The sequence below is a fragment of the Balaenoptera acutorostrata genome, chromosome 10 (genome assembly GCF_949987535.1).
Source record: "Balaenoptera acutorostrata chromosome 10, mBalAcu1.1, whole genome shotgun sequence".
In the NCBI taxonomy this organism is placed as follows: Eukaryota; Metazoa; Chordata; class Mammalia; order Artiodactyla; family Balaenopteridae; genus Balaenoptera; species Balaenoptera acutorostrata.
The window spans coordinates 77,801,810-77,820,305 of NC_080073.1; the positions used below are offsets into that span (position 1 = coordinate 77,801,810).

Below are 18,496 nucleotides of genomic sequence, written 5' to 3' on the forward strand. Positions count from 1 at the left end.
ATTCTCAGAGGTAATCATTCTACTTGTAGTTGTGGTTTTGGTGTGTGTCCATGGGAGGAGGTGAGCTCAGGATCTTCCTACTCTGCCATATTAATCTGGAACTCCTAAATATTTCTTTGATAGAGAAAAAAGGTGTACTCTTTGGGTAAACTCAAATAAAACTCTTTGGGTTTTATTCCTTATAAAATACTAACTTCCTTTATTACTATGCATGTCCATTACTGTACACATCCACTACTGAACATGTTCTGTGAGACAAAATTCTGTAAGAAAGATATTAAGTTAAATTTATTTTTTTTAAAAATCAAGAGAAAAAAGATGAGGGTAGATGAAAGATTATGAAGTATATGCTAGGCTGTGGAGTTACATGCTTTTTAGTTCACTGCTGTTCCCTATAAACTGACTATAAATATAGTCTCCCAAATGACTGCAGGCTTCTAGAATATTAACTCATTGCAAATGTTGACAGTTTAGAAACTTTTGCCTCAAGAATATGAAACAAAATAGAAAAGTGACATTTTTCCTGTCATTTTTTTTTACCTTTGAAAGAAAAGATTCTGAATTTGCTTTTTTTGGCAAAAGGTAAGCAAATAAGGGCCATGATGATCAATTATTTGTCCTGTGCCAGTCGTGTACTCTTTTGTTATAGCAACTTATATAATAAGTTTTAATATCTGGTAGGGCAAATATGGCCTTACCAATTTACACTTCGATTAATCTTGATTTATAATCACACTTATTCTTCAAATAAATATTTAAGTCATTTCGTTAATTTCCTCCCCACCAAAACCATGGGAATTCTCCTTATAATTAATTAAATATATATTAATTTGAAAGTGGTTGCCATTTTCATGATACTAAGCCTTCCCATATAGGAACATGATATGCGTTTTTCTTTATTTAGATTGTTTTTTTTAAAAATATGTATATTTTTAAATGCTATAGTTTCCTCCCTCTAGGTCCTGTCCTCAACCAATGTCTTTATGTAAGAGAAATACCAGTTAAATAAACAGGAAGGACAGATGGAAAGTGGAAAGGAAGACTTAAAAACAGCTTAAGGTATTTGTGGGGGATACAGACTGGGAAAAGCAGAGAATAAGCCTAGAGAGTGTCCACGGACAGTGAATACGGGCATTAGGGCTTTAGGGGCTGTAGCTGGAGCCTGGCAGGTCGCAGCTCCTTCAATTCTCCCTCTCTAGTCACCAGCTTCTTCCAAACACCTCAGTCATTTCTGAGCTTCCAGCTCTGGTTCTTCGGACTTTTCTCCAGGGGTGGATATGACTTTTTGGCATCTGAAGGATTTAGGGTGGATTTTGATTATCAAAGACATATATTCCTATTGTTGGGAAAAGCAGGTCTCATGCTCAGTCTTTCAGCCCCAACTCAGCTGCGGAAGGGTGGGCCTTGGGCCTGGAACACTTCCTCACCAAGAGACAAAGGGCCCACACAGCCTCTACACAGCCTGTGCCAGGTGCATCACCTTGTGTGGGAATATCTTTCCTTGTTTCAGGGGCAGAGAGTACTCTTCTGTCTCTGCTTAAAGTATGTGCAGAATACGGCACCTGTCCAGCCCCACTGTTACAGCTGTCCTCCGAGGGAATGGGACAGGGTTCCTTCCACTGCGGTGTGAGAGGGGTGCGCGGTGGCCAATTTCCCTGCGTCGCCCACAGGGAGAGAGACATCCTGGTGATGGGGGACTGACACCCACTCCTGAAGCTGATCTTGCTCTCTTTCTTCTCTATGTGAGTTTAGCACTGTTGCATCCAGTGCCTGACAGCATTGTGTTTTCCTTGCAACTTTGATACCAAGATGCAGTGAGCAGAAGTGTTTAGAGTCCTCTCCTGGGATCGATAACCAGTGCACGACACTCTGCTTGACACCTACTGAAAATTATAATCAATAACCTTTCGGAGGTAGACTCTGATCAGCAGCTTCAGTCTGATGTTCATAACTACAGACCAAGAATGAAAGAGGCGGCTATAACAATGAATCGAGAACGATACCAAGGACTACAATAGTGCTCAGAACAGGTTATTAAGATGGATGGAAGACAGAGTCAAGAATCAAAAGACTGACCCTCCCCACCCTTTCTTCCATCTGTCAACACACATATAAAAATATACCAAATCCCATTCAACCATTTAGAGAAAAGATTAATGCCACTATACCAACACAATCAAATAAGATACTCCCCTAAAAAAATAGTACCCTATGTTATTTGCAAAAATATTTCTTTCATATATTAAAAAGAGATTATCAGTTTCTCTACTACTAGAATATAAAATGAAGCCTGCTTCATAATTATGATGGTTTTTTCAAGGAATAAAGGACATAGTCCAATTTATGATAAATAAAAGGTAGAGATATTGATGAAAAAAGACAACAATGGGTAAACAATAACAGGTAAAATCAATTTTGATCTAGAAATACCCTTTCTTTATAAACTCTGCATAATAATTCTAAATTTTTGGATTGTGTTCTCTGGAGAGATGTCGACCTGGTTTGAATACTTTTATCTCATTATTTTCTAAAGAGGGAAAAAGATTATCCAAATGCCTGAATAATTCTCCAACAGAACACTCAGAGAAAAGAACTGTGTGAATGAAAAATGTAGAGAATAAACAAAGCAGATTAACTGTGCTACACTGGGGTGAGATAGTGAAAGACTTAATAAAATGAGAACTGCCAGAGTAGGACCGATCTCTAAGCTTGTAAATAATCTATAGCTATCAGAGGTATCTCTTTCCACCTACTGAAGCTAGGCAATAAATGAAGACAGAATGACTTCACATAAAATCTCCTGGGTTACGGTGTCACAAGACACACTTCAAGTATTATAGGCAGAAAATAATGGAAGGAATGTAGCCTCCTGGGAAACCTCTCATGGGCCAGATATCAACCACGCAAGTTTCACCCATGTCTTTGTGCTTGGATTAGTGGATTGGAAAGTAACCAGTTGTGAGCTCCAAAATGACACCATTTTGGTCATTAAGGCCAAGGGGAAAAGAAGACAAGGAAGTTATATATTTGGAGTGGGTTTCTGATGAAATCTCCTGCATTTATAAACACTTTCTTAGATAATCTACATATATTCTCCAAGGTCAATGGATGAGAAGAAAAGCTCTGGCATAATTTAATGTTTTCTGAGTTTATTCCAGGATTTTTAAAAGCTGGGCTAGCAGAGGCAAATGAGGCTATGTAAGAAATTTCCTGTATCATATGCCAGAGCCTCCAAAATCTCCAAATTAGGTTCATATTGTCCAGCTAGGAGTGGGAATGGAGAGAATTTTTTTAAATAAAATAACTTTTCTCCATTCATAACTCCATTGTAGTGGCCTTGGCTCTGCTACTGATCTCTTTCTTCAATATTTTGGTCGATATGTGGCATAAGGGCCAAGACTCTATCACAGACACAACTTTGGCTATCAGCCATCGAGCCCTGGCAGGCTGCAGAGGGGTAACAAGAGTGAGCTTCTTCAGTTAGCTGGAGGGACTCAGGTCTTTAATATGCCATGACGGAACCTCCAAGGATGTTGCTATGGGTTATCTAGATGGTATTGGGACACATCCAAGTGGATAAAAGTTGAATACGTTATAACATGGGTAAGAGGTGACTACAGAGAAGATTTCAAGAATAAATGAGAATGTTTAAATGCAACGAAGTAAAACTGATGAACTAATTTAAATAATGCAAACAACATGGAATTTGCCTAGAATATCATCATAGGATCTGAGCCTCATTTATCACTCTGCTAGTTTTTATGCTTGTTTATAATTATGAGCAGAGACAGAATCTTTTCTCACCAGTGCATGGTGAGTGTAGCCATTAAGTTAGTGTCATCAGGTATAATAGCATCTGGTCACTTGACAGTGTTGGTCTGTCCCCAGGCGGGATTGCTGCTAAATCAGAACACAGTGGTGTCAAGAAAAGTTATTGGTTGGCTCTGAGTAAATTTTCTGTTTTATCCAAAATCACATAATTAGTGAGTGACAGGATTGAAAGTCATGAATCAAATTTCTGACTTTTATCCAATGAAAATTTTGTAGTGTGTCTTTTATGATCCACAAATCATGATTTGATATAAGACAGGAATTGTTTCTATGCAGGTGCATTTCTGTTAACTAACCTGATTCCTTGTAAATTAACAGAAAAAAATTTACTAATTTTTCCCCTTAAATAAATGTGCAATAAAACTGAATGGCCACTAAAAAACAAAAACAATACACACATGCAAAAAAAACAACACAAAAACAAACAAGTGTGCTGTATATGCTACCCTAAATTAACACAAGAAGGTGAAAAGGGCCAAATGCAACCAGTTAAAAAATTTAAATGCATTATTATTTGTTTTTGTTTGTTTTTAAGTTCGAATGACCTTCTGCTGGTGGGCAGATACTCACAGTGGGAATCCTAAATTAGAAAAGAAAATTGCTTGAAAACACAGTCTAAATAGGACCCAAATGTTAATGCCTGCGAGAATTCTGTGAGAACACAGTGAGGCCACACCTGCAGTCTCTAACTCAAACCAGCTCCTCCTCTAGATATGTGCTTTCTAACGCCTAACCATCTTCAAGTCCTTGCTCAATATCACCTTTCCAGGAAGGCCAACTCTGATCCAACGATTTAAAGCTACCACTTTCCCCCCATTTCTGGCACCCTTGATCCTCCCTAACCTGTTCTGTTTTCTTTTTCACATAGCATTTATCAACATTAAATATTTTTGGAGGTTACTTATGTAAACAAACAAACAAGCAAGAACAACAAGCAGCAATAATAAGAAACCCTGAGCAGAGAGGAGAATCTGATTTCCAGAATTACCACATTATATTATTTTAAATGTCCAGTTTTAAATTGGACAAAATTTAAAAATTGTAAGACACATGACAAAAAATATGAAATATGACATGCAACAAGAACATAAAGACCACACAGGGAAAAAGCCCTCAATAGAAACTATCCCTGAAGAAACTCAGATATTGGATTTACTAAAGAAACACTTATAAATCAGATATTTTAAATATATTCAAAGAATTAATCATGTCTAAAGAACTAAATAGAGAATATCGATAAGGAGATAGAAATTATAAATAATAAAGACTGGAACAGAAATAAATGAAATAGAGTATAGAAAATCAATAGTAAAAATAAGATCAAACAAATCAATAAAATCAAGTTAGTTCTTTGAAAACAAAATTGACAACCCGTTAGCTACACTGACCAAGAGAAAAAGAAAGAGGACATAAATTACTAAAATTAAGAATGAGGGAGATGTTTTCCTAGTGAGCTTACAGAAATAAAGAAGATTATGGGGAAAACTATGAACAGTTGTATGCCAACAAGTTAAATAACCTACATGAAATGGATAAACTCCTAAAAAGACACAAACTCCAAAACTGACTCAAGAAATATATAGTTCTCACTTTGGCAGCACACATACTAAAATTGCAAAGATACAGGGAAGATTAACATGGCCCCTGTGCAAGGATGGCACTAAAATTTGTGAAGCATTCCATATTTTTCTGGTGATGTAATGCACAGCATTGTGACTATAGTTAATAATACGGTATTATATATTTGAAAGTTGGTAAGATAGTAGATCTTAAAAGTTCTCATCACAAGAAAAAAATTGTAACTATGTGTGGTGATGGATGTTAACTAAATTTATTGTGGTAACCATTTCACAAATATATACACATATCAAATCATTATGTTGTACATCCAACACAGGATAGGATATATTATACATCAATTATATCTCAATTTTAAAAAAGAAGAAATAGATAATCTGGACAGACCTGTAACAAGTGGAGAGATTGAATTAATCAAAAACTTCTCAAAAAAGAAAATTTCAGGACCAGATCACTTCACTGGTGAATTCTACCACATGGTTACAGAAGAATTAACATCAATCCTTCACAAACTCTTCCAAAAAATAAAAGAGGAGGGAAATACTTCTGAAGTCATTCTATAAAGTCAAAATCATTCTGATACCAAAACCAGAGAAAGATATCACAAGAAAGAAAACTATAAATCAATATGTCTTATTAATATAGATGCAAAATTCCTCAACAAAGTACTAACAAACTGAATCTAGCAACATATATAAAGTCATGTTTTATATGAATTATACACCATAACTAAAAATTTATCTCAGGAATGCAAGGGGGTTCAACATCTGAAAATCAACTAACCTAAAACATCAACATACAAAATATAACATTATACTAAGTGAAAGAAGCCAGATACAAAAGACCAAGTATTCAACAGCAGCTTTTACCCTCAGACTTATTTTATAGAGGAAGTTGGGCAAAGTGTCCGGGATGGGCTCTAGTGGTGAGTATTGAGGCTAGAGAGATGCTGAGTTAGAAATTCACTAAAAACATCTTCAAAGAAGGAAAAGGTAATCTTGTAATAGAAAAGAGCATAAGAGGGACTTCCCTGGTGGTCCTGTTGTTAAGACTCTGTGGTCCCAATGCAGAGGGCCCAGGTTCAATCCCGGTCAGGGAACTAGATCCTGCGTGCTGGAACTAAGACCTGGTGCAGCCAAATAAATTAACTTTTTAAAAAAAAAGAAAAGAAAAGAGCAAAAGAATGGGAGAAATGCCATACTCAGTCCGATTCTTATTTCATGCACTTTGATGTCCTTCCTTTGACAGGATCCTTTGTATGGGCACACAGATAACTCCCTTGATATCAACCTCCAAAGATCTGTGGCATTCACTCACAATATCTAAATTCTTGAGCTGCTACATCCTGTGCTTGAATTGATCTGAACTGCTTCTGTATAAGCATGGCAAAAACGTTTGATCTTTTATAAACTGAAAGCACTGATATAGTATAGCTAGTACACTGGTACTACCACTTGAAGGAGAATATTTCTGTCAGAGGAGAACAATAGGTTCTAAAAATAAACAAGAATATAGAAAAAGGGGAAAGGTTTTGTCTTTCTCCACTAGAACTGTGTTCAAGAGTTCAACATTCAAGCACACTAGAAATTTCAATTAATGTAAGGGTTCTGTTGTGGCCTTTGGGTCAGATAGGCTCCCCATATTATCCCAATCATCCCCATCACTACCTTTTTATTTCTTAAAGACCAGGAATTTGGAGAACCCTATGTCAGGAGCAGACTCTGGTAAGATAGAGCATGTGATGATCAAGAACACATTCCCTTTGTCATTTGTAGACACGCAGGCAGGCACATTTCCATTAGCTTTGTAGATGTAAGCTCCATAAAGGCAAGTTATCTGCTCTTACATCCACCAGTGTATCTCCAGAATCTAACTTGTTAGCACTGTTGGTACTCAATGATTCTAATATTCACCATTTCTGTGAAATACGACCTAGCATCTGGTGATTCACACTCAATGCTCAGAGACAGTATGGCTTCAATATCCATGTTGGCCAAGCCAATTTGATTTTTGGTTTAACTCAATAAGAAGCAGTCAAACTAAATTTAAAAATCCAATAAAATACGTTCAGCAATCACAACGGAAAGGGGGGCTAATTGTTAATTGGCATCACAGTCTTTTGTCTTACTATTATATTGTGTTCTTCCAAGAAAACCAAGTCATTTATTATTTTTTTACATCGGAATACATAATTTGACATATTAAAGGGTTTTTTTAAAAAAATCTACTCCCAAACAGGTCAATTTATGCTGAATAAACTAGTGGAAACTTCTCCATTCAAGCTTATTTCTGCTTTTTAAAACTGACGATAATTGATGAGCCCAAATCTGAACCAAAAAGGGCAAGGTAGCAATCTCTACCTGCAGTTCTAACCCACTAAACCTCTAAAAACTGTAACTTTGAAAATAATTCCTTTGGTGATGTAACCTTACCTGACAACCATATCCCATTAATACTGTTAAGCAATACATGGAATATGCACCATATTACTTTTATAAAATCTGGAAAACCCTGAATTCCAAAACTATGGACTTGTAGTTCAATTGAGGCAGGGGGCTAAGAGATTAGAAGAAAAACCCTGTGCATTATACACTTATGTTTAAATAGGGAATTTAGGCAAGTCACGATCTCTGTTTCATCATTTGGAAAATAAGGGAGTTGGTCCAGGTGACTTCTAAAATCCTTGACAGTAATTAAATTCTAGGATTCTACCTGATCAATTTATATCCTGAAGCACATAACAAATTATGTTCAATTTGGACTATTTTGAAATTCTATTAAATTATGGGCATTTAACTTTGCCCATAATGTGTGACAAGTACACATTATTAGATATCTCTTCAATTATGCAATTTAATTCAGTTTTAGTACCTGCTGTGCCAAACACAGATGATATGCCTTCCATAATGGTCCTGTGGACATTGGGATGAGAGAGGACAAATGCAAATGTCCAAAATGCAACCTTAAAAAGAAAAACATATGTCAAAACATACAACCTTCTTTGAACGTGAACAAAAGCATACATAGTATTAGCCACAAACATTTAAAAGAAACAAGGAGATATTTAAACTAAACTTAAAAGCATGTTAGTAAAGAGTATCCTTGAAAACAACTAGATTTTATGAACAAAAGAGATGTTAGATACCTCTAAGGGGTCAAATTTATGATTTTATTCTGCCACTACAGTTTCACAATATTGTTTATATAGAGTAAACTACTTTCACTAAAAAAAAATGGGAAAAGCAAGGTGTTTTATTGTACTAATATACAACATAAAATATTATATAGGCACATATTAGAAATTTAGGAGCAACAAATTATGACACTTAAGAATGTTAGTCTAAAACAAAGGCATTTTTCAAGATTTAATTTCCTTGAAATACAAATATATTAGCAAATCATATACTCTGCAAATGAAACATGGTAATTTTAAATAAGCCCCAGAAACTATACCTAAAATCTTGTCAACTAAATTATGAGAGTACTTATATCAAAACTAGGGTCCTTTCATACCCTATTGAAAAAGGGTGCTTGCAAGTTTATAGGGTATTACTGGATATAGTATGTTTGCAAGTTCTCACTCTAGACCAAACAAAATTATTTCACATCTTTCCTCACTGTGGTATTACAAGATAAAATTACACTGCTAAACATCAAAGACATACAGATGGCTAACAGGTACATGAAGGGATGCTCAATATCTCTAATTACTTGAGAAATTCAAATCAAAACCACAATAAAGTATCACCTCACACCTGTCAGAATGGCTATCATCAAAAAGTCTACAGATTACAATCTCCTGGTGAGGATGTGGAGAAAACGGAACTATTGTACACTGTTGCTGGGAATGTAAATTGGTGCAGCCACTATGGAAAACATTATGGAGGTTCCTTAAAAAACTAAAACTAGAACTACCATATGATCCAGCAACTTTATTCCTGGGTATATATCCAGAAAAAATGAAAATACTAATTCAAAAAAAAAATACATGTACTCCAGTGTTCACAGCAGCACTATTTACAGTAGCCAAGACATGGAAGCAACCCAAGTGCCCATCAACAGATGATTGGATTAAGAAGATGTGGTACATATATACAATGGAATATTACTCAGCCATAAAAAAGAACGAAATACTGCCATTTGCAGCAATGTGGATGGACCCAGAGAATAGTGTGCTTAGTGAAATAAGTCAGACAGAAAAAAGGCAAATACTGTATACCACTTACATGTGGAATCTAAAAAATAATACAAATGAATGTACATGCAAAACAGAAACAGACTCACAGATATAGAAAACAAAATTGTGGTTAACAAAGGGAGAGAGAAGGGGGGAAGGACAAATTAGGGGTATGGGATTAACAGATACAAACTACTATGTATAAGATAGATAAGCAACAAGGATGTACTGTACAGCACAGGAAATTATACTCATTATCTTGTAATAACCTATAATGAAGTATAAGCTGAAAAAGTACTGAATCACTATGCTGTACACCTGAAACTAACACAATAGAGTAAGTAAACTATACTTCAATTTAAAAAAATTAACTTTCCATTAATTCAGGTAGATATTTTTGCTTCTATTTTTCAGTTACACATTAAAGGAAACTTGTATCAAATCATTAAAAGAAGTTTGGGTTTCCCTTTCTTCTGCTTTCTGTAAACACATATTGTGAAAGAAATTTCATCTTAGGAAAACCAATCCTGAAAAGACTCAGACAACACTTTGTGTTACTTAAGTCTTTCTGTCTCTTGTGAGGGACTGTTAAACACCTTTAAATGATCCCAATACTCCCCTCTGTGGTCAAAAGAGGAAGAGCAACGGTCTGAAAGGAAGTGCTTGGACAAAGCCAAATTCAATACTACTCATTGTTTTCCCCTTCGTGACAGTAAACTGATACTGTGGGCATAAACGTGGTGCTGTTTACATAAACAAAGTGAATGGAAGAACCGAGGCCTCTATCCCAAGATCCGCTTTCTGTGGCATTTTCCAGATTAGGAAAGGCTTACCCTAGAGATCAACTAGTTCTTTTTTATAGAGGAAACGTGCTCAGAAATCTCTCTTCAACATGTCTCTCCATGTGGGCCTCTTCTATACTCTCTATAGATGGAAGTGCTGAATTATTGGATTTAATTAATAACCACTCCATACTCAATCTATCGTTTTTTTTAACTTACTTTATTGAAGCTTAGTTGATTTATAATGTGTTAATTTCTGCTTTACAGCAAAGTGATTTAGTTTTATATATATATATATATATTCTTTATCATATTCTTTTCCATTATAGTTTATTATAGGATATTGAATATAGTTCCCTGTGATATACAGTAGGACCCCGTTATTTAAAGACTCAAGAGCTCATGTTGGGGAAAAATGTATCTTAGTGATAGTACATAGATTTTTCAGTTACACGAAAGAGGGGTTTAGAGTTTTATGTGGTTATTAGAGTTTTAGAGATTCACTAAAATTAGGTAATACCCTTTTTTAAAGCAAACTCAAGGAATTCAGTTAAACTATAAATGGCTGTGCAATGGTGTTAGTTACTATGTTTGATGCCTCTTAACAGATTTCTCGTCTAAAAATCTATATTATATTCTACTTACATTTTTTTAATTAAAAAATTCCTCTTTTAAAAAGAAAAGAAAGGGGGCTTCCCTGGTGGCGCAGTGGTTAAGAATCCGCCTGCCAATGTGGGGGACACGGGTTCGAGCCCTGGTCCAGGAAGATCCCACATGCCGTGGAGCAACTAAGCCCGTGCGCCACAACTACTGAGCCTGCACTCTAGAGCCCGCGAGCCACAACTACTGAGCCTGTGTGCCACAACTACTGAAGCCTGTGTGCCTAGAGACCGTGCTCTACACGCAACAAGAGAAGCTACTGCAATGAGAAGCCCACACGCCGCAATGAAGAGTAGCCCCCACTCCAGCAACTAGAGAAAGCCCGCTCATAGCAACGAAGACCCAATGCAGCCAAAAATAAATAAATAAAATAAATTTTAAAAAAAAAGAAAAGAAAGGCACATAAAAGAGTAACCAATAAATGCTGTGGGAATTGAGGGTGAGGTGGGGAAGTCACTACTCAAAGTACTTAGAAAGAGCTTCAGAGAAGCAGATTAAAAAGGTAAAACGTCAGCTCTGAGGTTCGTTTGGAAAAGTGTTCTTAAAAAGTACATTTGGCAGCCAGGAATTTCTTGGAACTTGGAAATGGTTTTCCCATAGAAATAATTTCATAAATCATGGTTAATATCTTGGGCCAGTCCACCAAAGTTCACCAAGACTTTGGTCTCATAACAGAGCCTCCTGGTGCCCTGTACCAAGCCTGTCTGAAGCCTGAGCTCTGAGTTCCGTGGTCCTAGAGACAGAGCACAGAGTAGAAGAGAAGAGAACAATCTAGGCACCAGGAAAGCACAGGCCCCTGGCAGGGCTTCTGGCAGCTCTCCTGGCCGCCTTGGGGGATCACAGAAGCCAGGACAGCAGTGGCCACTCCCACCCTCGGGCATTTGAGAGGTCAAGTTTTGGAAGCCAAGGCAGTTCATTATTAGTGGGCCATTGAAAGAAATGACTGATTGAAACCATGGTGTTACTTTTTATACGAAAAGAAAGCTAACATTTATTGAGCCAGGGACTGTTTGCCACTTTCCACTTCTTAAAAATATAAGGCTCACAGTACCCTATGAGGTAGATAACATTCATGCTATTTTATAGATAAGGACACTGAGGCTCACAGTTAAACACTTGGCCCATTGTCACCCAGCCCTGGGATCTGCCTTTGGACCTGACTCTAAAGCCAGTCCAGGGTCTCTGCCCGCACACCAGCTGCCTCTTAGAAGTGCCAACAAGAGCCAGCAAGATGGAACTTCTGCTGATCATCAGACACTTGCTTTCTGCAATTGATTTAAATTCTTTCACACCAGTGCCAGGAACAAATTCCAAAAAACGGACTCCCCCCTGAGTCAGATCAATGGGGCTTTGTGTCCCTTTCTTCTGGGGGGGGCCTTTCTAATGAGACCTTGAAAATTAATCCTGTGACAGGAGTGACTGTTTTGTTGCTGCTTTGGGAGTTGTTTTGATATTTGCCTTTTAATTTTGCTCTAGCTTAATCAGTTTCCAAGAAAATTGTATAAGGAAAAATCAGAGAATAATATTAGAGATACCTAAAGAAGAGGAAAGGGTTAGACTACTTTTATTTGCCCATGCCAGATGAAATACGTATTTTAGTGGCTGACATACATTTGAGCAGAGAAGCCAGAATTTCTATTTCTGCTCTGTACCCAGTTAATTTATTATGGGTTAAAGGCAACTAGAATATCAGTACTTAGAAAGCCCTCCACAACCTTTATAAGAGGAAGGAGAAACAAATAATACTTAACACATCTTATTTCTATTTGTTAGAAGAAAAAAGGAAAAATGAATACCTTTATCATTATAGATAGGTTGAAAGTTCTTATTTAGTAGAAAACAAATACATAAAAAGTTTACCCTTTAATCTCTCAAATAATTTAAGTGCAGCTTAAGCTGATATGAAATCCTCCTGATGCAGGAAATTGTTGTTGTGCATCGAACATGAAGTGCAGACAAATCTCATGGCTGTATTCTAGTTCATAAAGGCTTAAAAAAAAAAACAGTTCAAAAATCTCTGCTCTCTTTAGAAGTATCGTGAATTCCAGTGTCACCAGCTCCATTCATAGGGAAGCTTACAGGACCACGATGCCAAGCAATGCAAACAGGAATGGTGCATAGAAGGAGAATGGGTTCAGGGGTCGACAAAGAACTCATGATCACTGGGTGGCGGTAGCTGGGCTTATCTCGCTGAATCCTCACAACAATCTCGCAGAGAAATGAGCGTTACCGTTTATTAAGTACCCAAGTCTGGGACCATACTAGGAGTTTTATTATCCCTTTTTTTTTTTTTTTTAAATTCACGTTCTTTTATTTATTTATTTATGACTGTGTTGAGTCTTCGTTTCTGTGCGAGGGCTTCCTCCAGTTGCGGCGAGTGGGGACCACTCTTCATCGCGGTGCGCGGGCCTCTCACCGTCGTGGCCTCTCTTGTTGCGGAGCACAGGCTCCAGACGCGCAGGCTCAGTAATTGTGGCTCACGGGCCCAGTTGCTCCGTGGCATGTGGGATCTTCCCAGACCGGGGCACGAACCCGTGTCCCCTGCATTGGCAGGCAAATTCTCAACCACTGCGCCACCAGGGAAGCCCTATTATCCCTTTTTTACCAATAAGGAAATGAAGGCTCAGGTGTTCGTTACCTCCATGAGATTCTATGGCTATGGCTGGAATATCTGGATTCAAGTCCAATTCTAACTGAACTATCCGTTTACCTACTCTCTCCCCAGTAAATGTCTGGGGTCAAGACTTACTCATCTTTGCAGCACCAATACTAAGCATGTTGCCTGACATGGAAAGTACAGAAAGTGCTGCATATACAGGTGTTGTCACAACTGACCCCAAAGTGCAAATGTTTCCCTTCACCTGTTACATGCTGCCTTTCAAAGGGCAGAATTCACTTCAGATCTCTGCTTTGCCTCCTTTGTGATCTTATCAGATTTCCTTCAGCATTCAGTTTTGTTTTTCTATCTCACAACCAAATCCATTACAGTCTTTTTCTTCACCATGATAAGAAGTGAAAAGAATTAAAAAAAAAAAAAAAAAGAAAGAAAAATAAAGGGAAAAACTGAAAGTACAGTAGACAGAAATGCAACCCTTCCTTTACTAATATACTTACAGGGACAGCATTGGACAGAGAAGCCCAAAGTAGTAAGAGCCCATAATTGGGACTCTTTTGTTCATTTGTTTCCATCTCTAGGAGATCCAGCAGAGCCTGCATTACTGTCTGTTTAAAAGAAATAAAAATTGTCAAACCAGACCTATGTGACAAAGACTGATGTTAATAAACAAAGATCATGCATTTTTCTTTAATCTGAAAGATACTATTTTTGCCATTCTTAGGTTTGTGATTTCAGCCATGCTAGGGGATTTACATACTTACTGGTAGTATAGTGATTGGGAGTAGGGACTCTGGGGTTCAACGCTCTTACTGCATTGGTTCAAATCCTGGCTTAATTTTTTTAAGACTTTATTTTTTAGAGCGGTTTTAGGTTTACAAGAAAATTGAGAGGAAAGTACAGAGATTTCCCATATAACCCTTACCCCACCCAAGCATAGCCTTCCTCATTACCAACATCACTCACCAGAATGGGATATTTTTGACCAAGGAAGAAACGACTTTGATACATCATAGTCATCTAAAGTGCACAGTTTACCTTAGGATTCACTCTTGGTGTTATAAACTCTATGGGTTTGGACAAATGCATAATGATATCTATTATTATTATAGTATCATACAGAGTACTTTCATAGCCCTAAAAAATCCTCTATGCTCTGCCTATTCATCTCTCCCCACCCCCTAACAACCACTGATCTTTTTACTTTCTTCATAGTTTTGCCTTTTCCAAAATTCCACATAGTTGGAATCATACAGTACATAGCCTTCTCATATTGGCTTCTTTCACTAAGTAATAGGCATTTATGGTTCCTCCATGTCTTTTCATGGCTTGATAGCTCATTTCTTTTTAGCGCTAATACTCTATTCTTTGGATGTACCATAGTTTATTTACCCATTTACCTACTGAAGGGCATCTTGGTTGCATCCAAGTTTTGGCAATTATGAATAAAGCTGTTATAAACATCCATATGTAGGTTTTTGTGTGGATGTAAGTTTTCAAACCATTTGGGCAAATACAAGGAGCACAATTGCTGGACTGTATGGTAAGAGTGTGTTGCATTTTGTAAGAAACCTCCAAAAAGCCTATACCATTTTGCATTCCCACCAGCAATGAACGAGATTTCCTGTTGTTCTACATCCTTGTCAGCATTTGGTAGTGTCTGTGTTCCAGATTCTGGCCATTCTAATAGGTGAGTAGTGGTATCTCATTGTTTTAATTTGCATTTCCCTGATGACATGTGATGTGGAGCATCTTCTCATATGCTTATTTGCCATTTATATATCTTCTTGGGTGAGGTGTCTCTTATGGTCTATTTTTGGTCTGTTTTTCCATTGGGTTGTTTGTTTTCCTATTGTTGAGTTTTAAGTGTTCTTTGTATATTTTGGATAATAGTCCTTTATTTTGCCAATACTTTCTCTCAGTTTGTGACTTGTCTTCTAATTCTCCTGATATTGTCTTTTCACAGAGCAGTTTAATTTTAATGAAATCCAGCTTAACAGTTTCTTTTATGAATTGTGTCTTTAGTGTTATATCTAAGTAGGCATCGCCACACCCAAGATCAACTAAGTTTTTTGCATGTGAATGTCCAGTTGTTTCTGCACTATTTGTTGAAAAGTCTATCTTTGTTTCATTATATTGCCTTTGTTCCTTTGTCAAAGATCAGTTCACTATATTTAATGGGGTCTATTTCTGGGCTCTCTATTCTGTTCCATTAATTTATTTGTCTATTCTTTTGCCAGCACCACATTATCTTGATTACTGAAGCTTTACAGTAAATCTTGAAGTTGGATAGCATCACTTCTTTGAAGAACTCTGTTCTTTTCCTTCAACATTGTGTTGGTGATTCTGGGTCTTCTGCCTCTCCATATAAATTTTAGAATCCATAAAATGTTATAACTTGCTGGGATTTTTTATTGGGGATTGCATTGAATCTACACATCAGGTTGGGAAGAACTGACATCTTGACAATATTGTCTTCCTATCCATGAACATGGAATATATCCCCATTTATTTAGTTCTTTGACTTTGTTCCTCAGAGTTTTGTAGTTGTGCAGTTTTCCTCATATAGATCTTGATTTGTTTTATATATATGTAAGTATTTCATTTTGGGGAATGCTAATGTAAAGGGTATTGTGTTTTTAATTTCACATTCCACTTATTCATTGTTGGCATGTAGGAAAGCAATTAACTTTTGTGTATTAACTTGGTATCCTGCAACCTTGCTAAAATCACTCATTAGTTCCAGTAGTTTTTTGGTTGATTCTTTTGGATTTTCTCTACATATGTTCACATCATCTGCAAGCAAAGACAGTTTTATGTCTTCCCTTTCAATCTGTATAATTTTCATTTCCTTTTCTTGCCTTGTTGCATTAGCAAGGACTTCCAGTACTATGTTGAAAAAGAGTGGTGAGAGGGGACATCCTTGCTAAAGGGGTTCTGGTACCAATTTCCAATGTGTGTGAGGGGGGGGGGTTCTACACACCACAAACAATGATTGGTTCATCATCTGGGTGTCTTATAATTCATCTCAATTATAACACTATTTACCCAAAGATAGCATCATGTTCCACAGGTTAAGGGTTTAGTCCCACAAGACTGTGCCCTGCTCTTCAGATGTCAGCTGCAAGCCCAGGTTATTGCCTGTGCTTCTAACTGGCTAAGGATTGGAAGTTACACAGACCCCCTCCTTGGATTTCAGATGCCAGTTGCAAGTCCAAGTTGTTACCTGTACTTCTAACTGACTGGCTATATAAATCAGAGGTTCCCATGAACCCCCTCCTCAGATTTGATTAATTTGCTAGAGCTGCTCACAGAACTGAGAGAAACATTTTACTTATTAGATTACTGGTTTATTATAAAAGGATGCGATAAAGCCTACAGGTGAACATGCAGCTAGAAGAGATGTGTAGGGCAAGGTAGGGGTAAAGGCCAAGGAACTTTTGTGCTTGCTTGAAGCATGCCACTCTCCCCAAATCTCCAAGTGTTCATCAACATAGAAGCTCTCTGAACCCCGTCCTTTTGGGTTTTTATGAAAGCTTCATACATAGGGCATGATTGATTAAATCATTGGCCACTGGTGATTGTTTCAACCTCCAGCTATAAATTTCCTTCTAAGCACTGCTTTCACTACTTCCCACAATTTTGATAAGTTGTTTTTTCATTTTAGTTTGTTTCAAAATATTTTAATTTCTCATGAGAGTTCTTCTTTAATCCATGTGTTATTTAGAAATGTGTTGTTTAATCTCCACATCTTTTGGGATTTTCCAGTTATCTTTCTGTTATTGATTTCTAGTTTAATTCCACTGTGGTCTGAGAACAGACATTATATGATTTCTATTCTTATAAATTTGTTAAGGTGTGTTTAATGACCCAGAATGTGGTTTTTTTGGTGAATATTCCATATAAGCTTGAGAAAAAAATGTGTATTCTGCTGTTGTTGGATTAAGTAGTCTTAATTAATTATATCCAGTTGATTCATGGTGTTGCTGAGTTCAATTATGTCCTTATTGATTTCTGTCTGTTGGATGTGTCCATTTCTGAGAGAGGGGTGTTAAAGTTTCCAACTGTGACAGTAGATTCATCTATTTCTGTTTGAAGTTCCATCAATTTTTGTCTCATGTAGTTTGACACTCTGTTGCTAGGTACATACACATTAAGAACTGTTATGTCTTCTTGGAGGACTGAACTCATTGTCATTATGTAATGTCCTTCGTTATGCCTGATAAGTTTCCTTCCTTTGAAGTCTGCTCTGTCTGAAAGTAATATAGCTCCTCCTGCTTTCTTTTGATTGGTGTTAGCACGTTATGTTTTTCTACATCTGTTTACTTTTAATCTATATTAAATATAAAGTGTCCTTATATTTAAAGTGGGTTTCTTGTAGACAACATATAGTTGGGTCATGTTTTTAGATCCACTGTGACAATCTCTGTCTTTTAATTGGTGCATTTAGGCCACTGACATTCAAAGTGATTACTGATATAGTTGGATTACTATCTACCATATTTGTTACTGTATTCTATTTGCTGCCCTTATTCTTTGTTCTTATTTTCGTATTCCACCATTTTCCTGCCTTTTGTGATTTTAATTGAGCATTTTATATGATTCCATTTTCTCTCCTTTCTTAGCATATCAAGTTATACTTCAATTTTTATTTTTATTAGTGGTTGCCCTAGAGTCTGTAATATACATTTACAACTAATCCAAGTCCATTTAAAAATACTGTACCACTTCACAGGTAGTGTAAGTACCTTCTAGTAACAAAATAATCCTAATTCCTCCCTCCTGTCCCTGTATCATTTCTATCATTCATTTCACTTACACATAAGCACACATAAGTACACATATACACATGTA

The 18,496-nt window shown here is 36.8% G+C and overlaps 1 protein-coding gene, 1 long non-coding RNA gene and 1 other non-coding gene across 7 annotated transcripts in view; 2 read left to right on the forward strand and 1 right to left on the reverse strand.

Moving 5' to 3' along the window:
• Nucleotides 1–18,496, forward strand: part of LOC130709109 (uncharacterized) — a 70,163-nt gene that overhangs the window by 45,218 nt on the left and 6,449 nt on the right. The window lies entirely within an intron of this gene.
• Nucleotides 1–18,496, reverse strand: part of LOC103015178 (24-hydroxycholesterol 7-alpha-hydroxylase) — a 68,678-nt gene that overhangs the window by 33,252 nt on the left and 16,930 nt on the right. For all 5 annotated transcript variants that reach the window (XM_007193826.2, XM_057555591.1, XM_057555592.1 and 2 more), the window contains 2 exons: nt 14,143–14,250; nt 8,281–8,371 (listed from right to left, as the gene is read on the reverse strand). In XM_007193826.2, the coding sequence (XP_007193888.1) occupies nt 8,281–8,371; nt 14,143–14,250 (199 nt within the window). The remainder of the gene's footprint in view (nt 1–8,280; nt 8,372–14,142; nt 14,251–18,496) is intronic.
• Nucleotides 5,414–5,520, forward strand: LOC114235509 (U6 spliceosomal RNA). Its single transcript, XR_003621667.1, has one exon. It is a non-coding gene; the product is annotated as a U6 spliceosomal RNA (small nuclear RNA).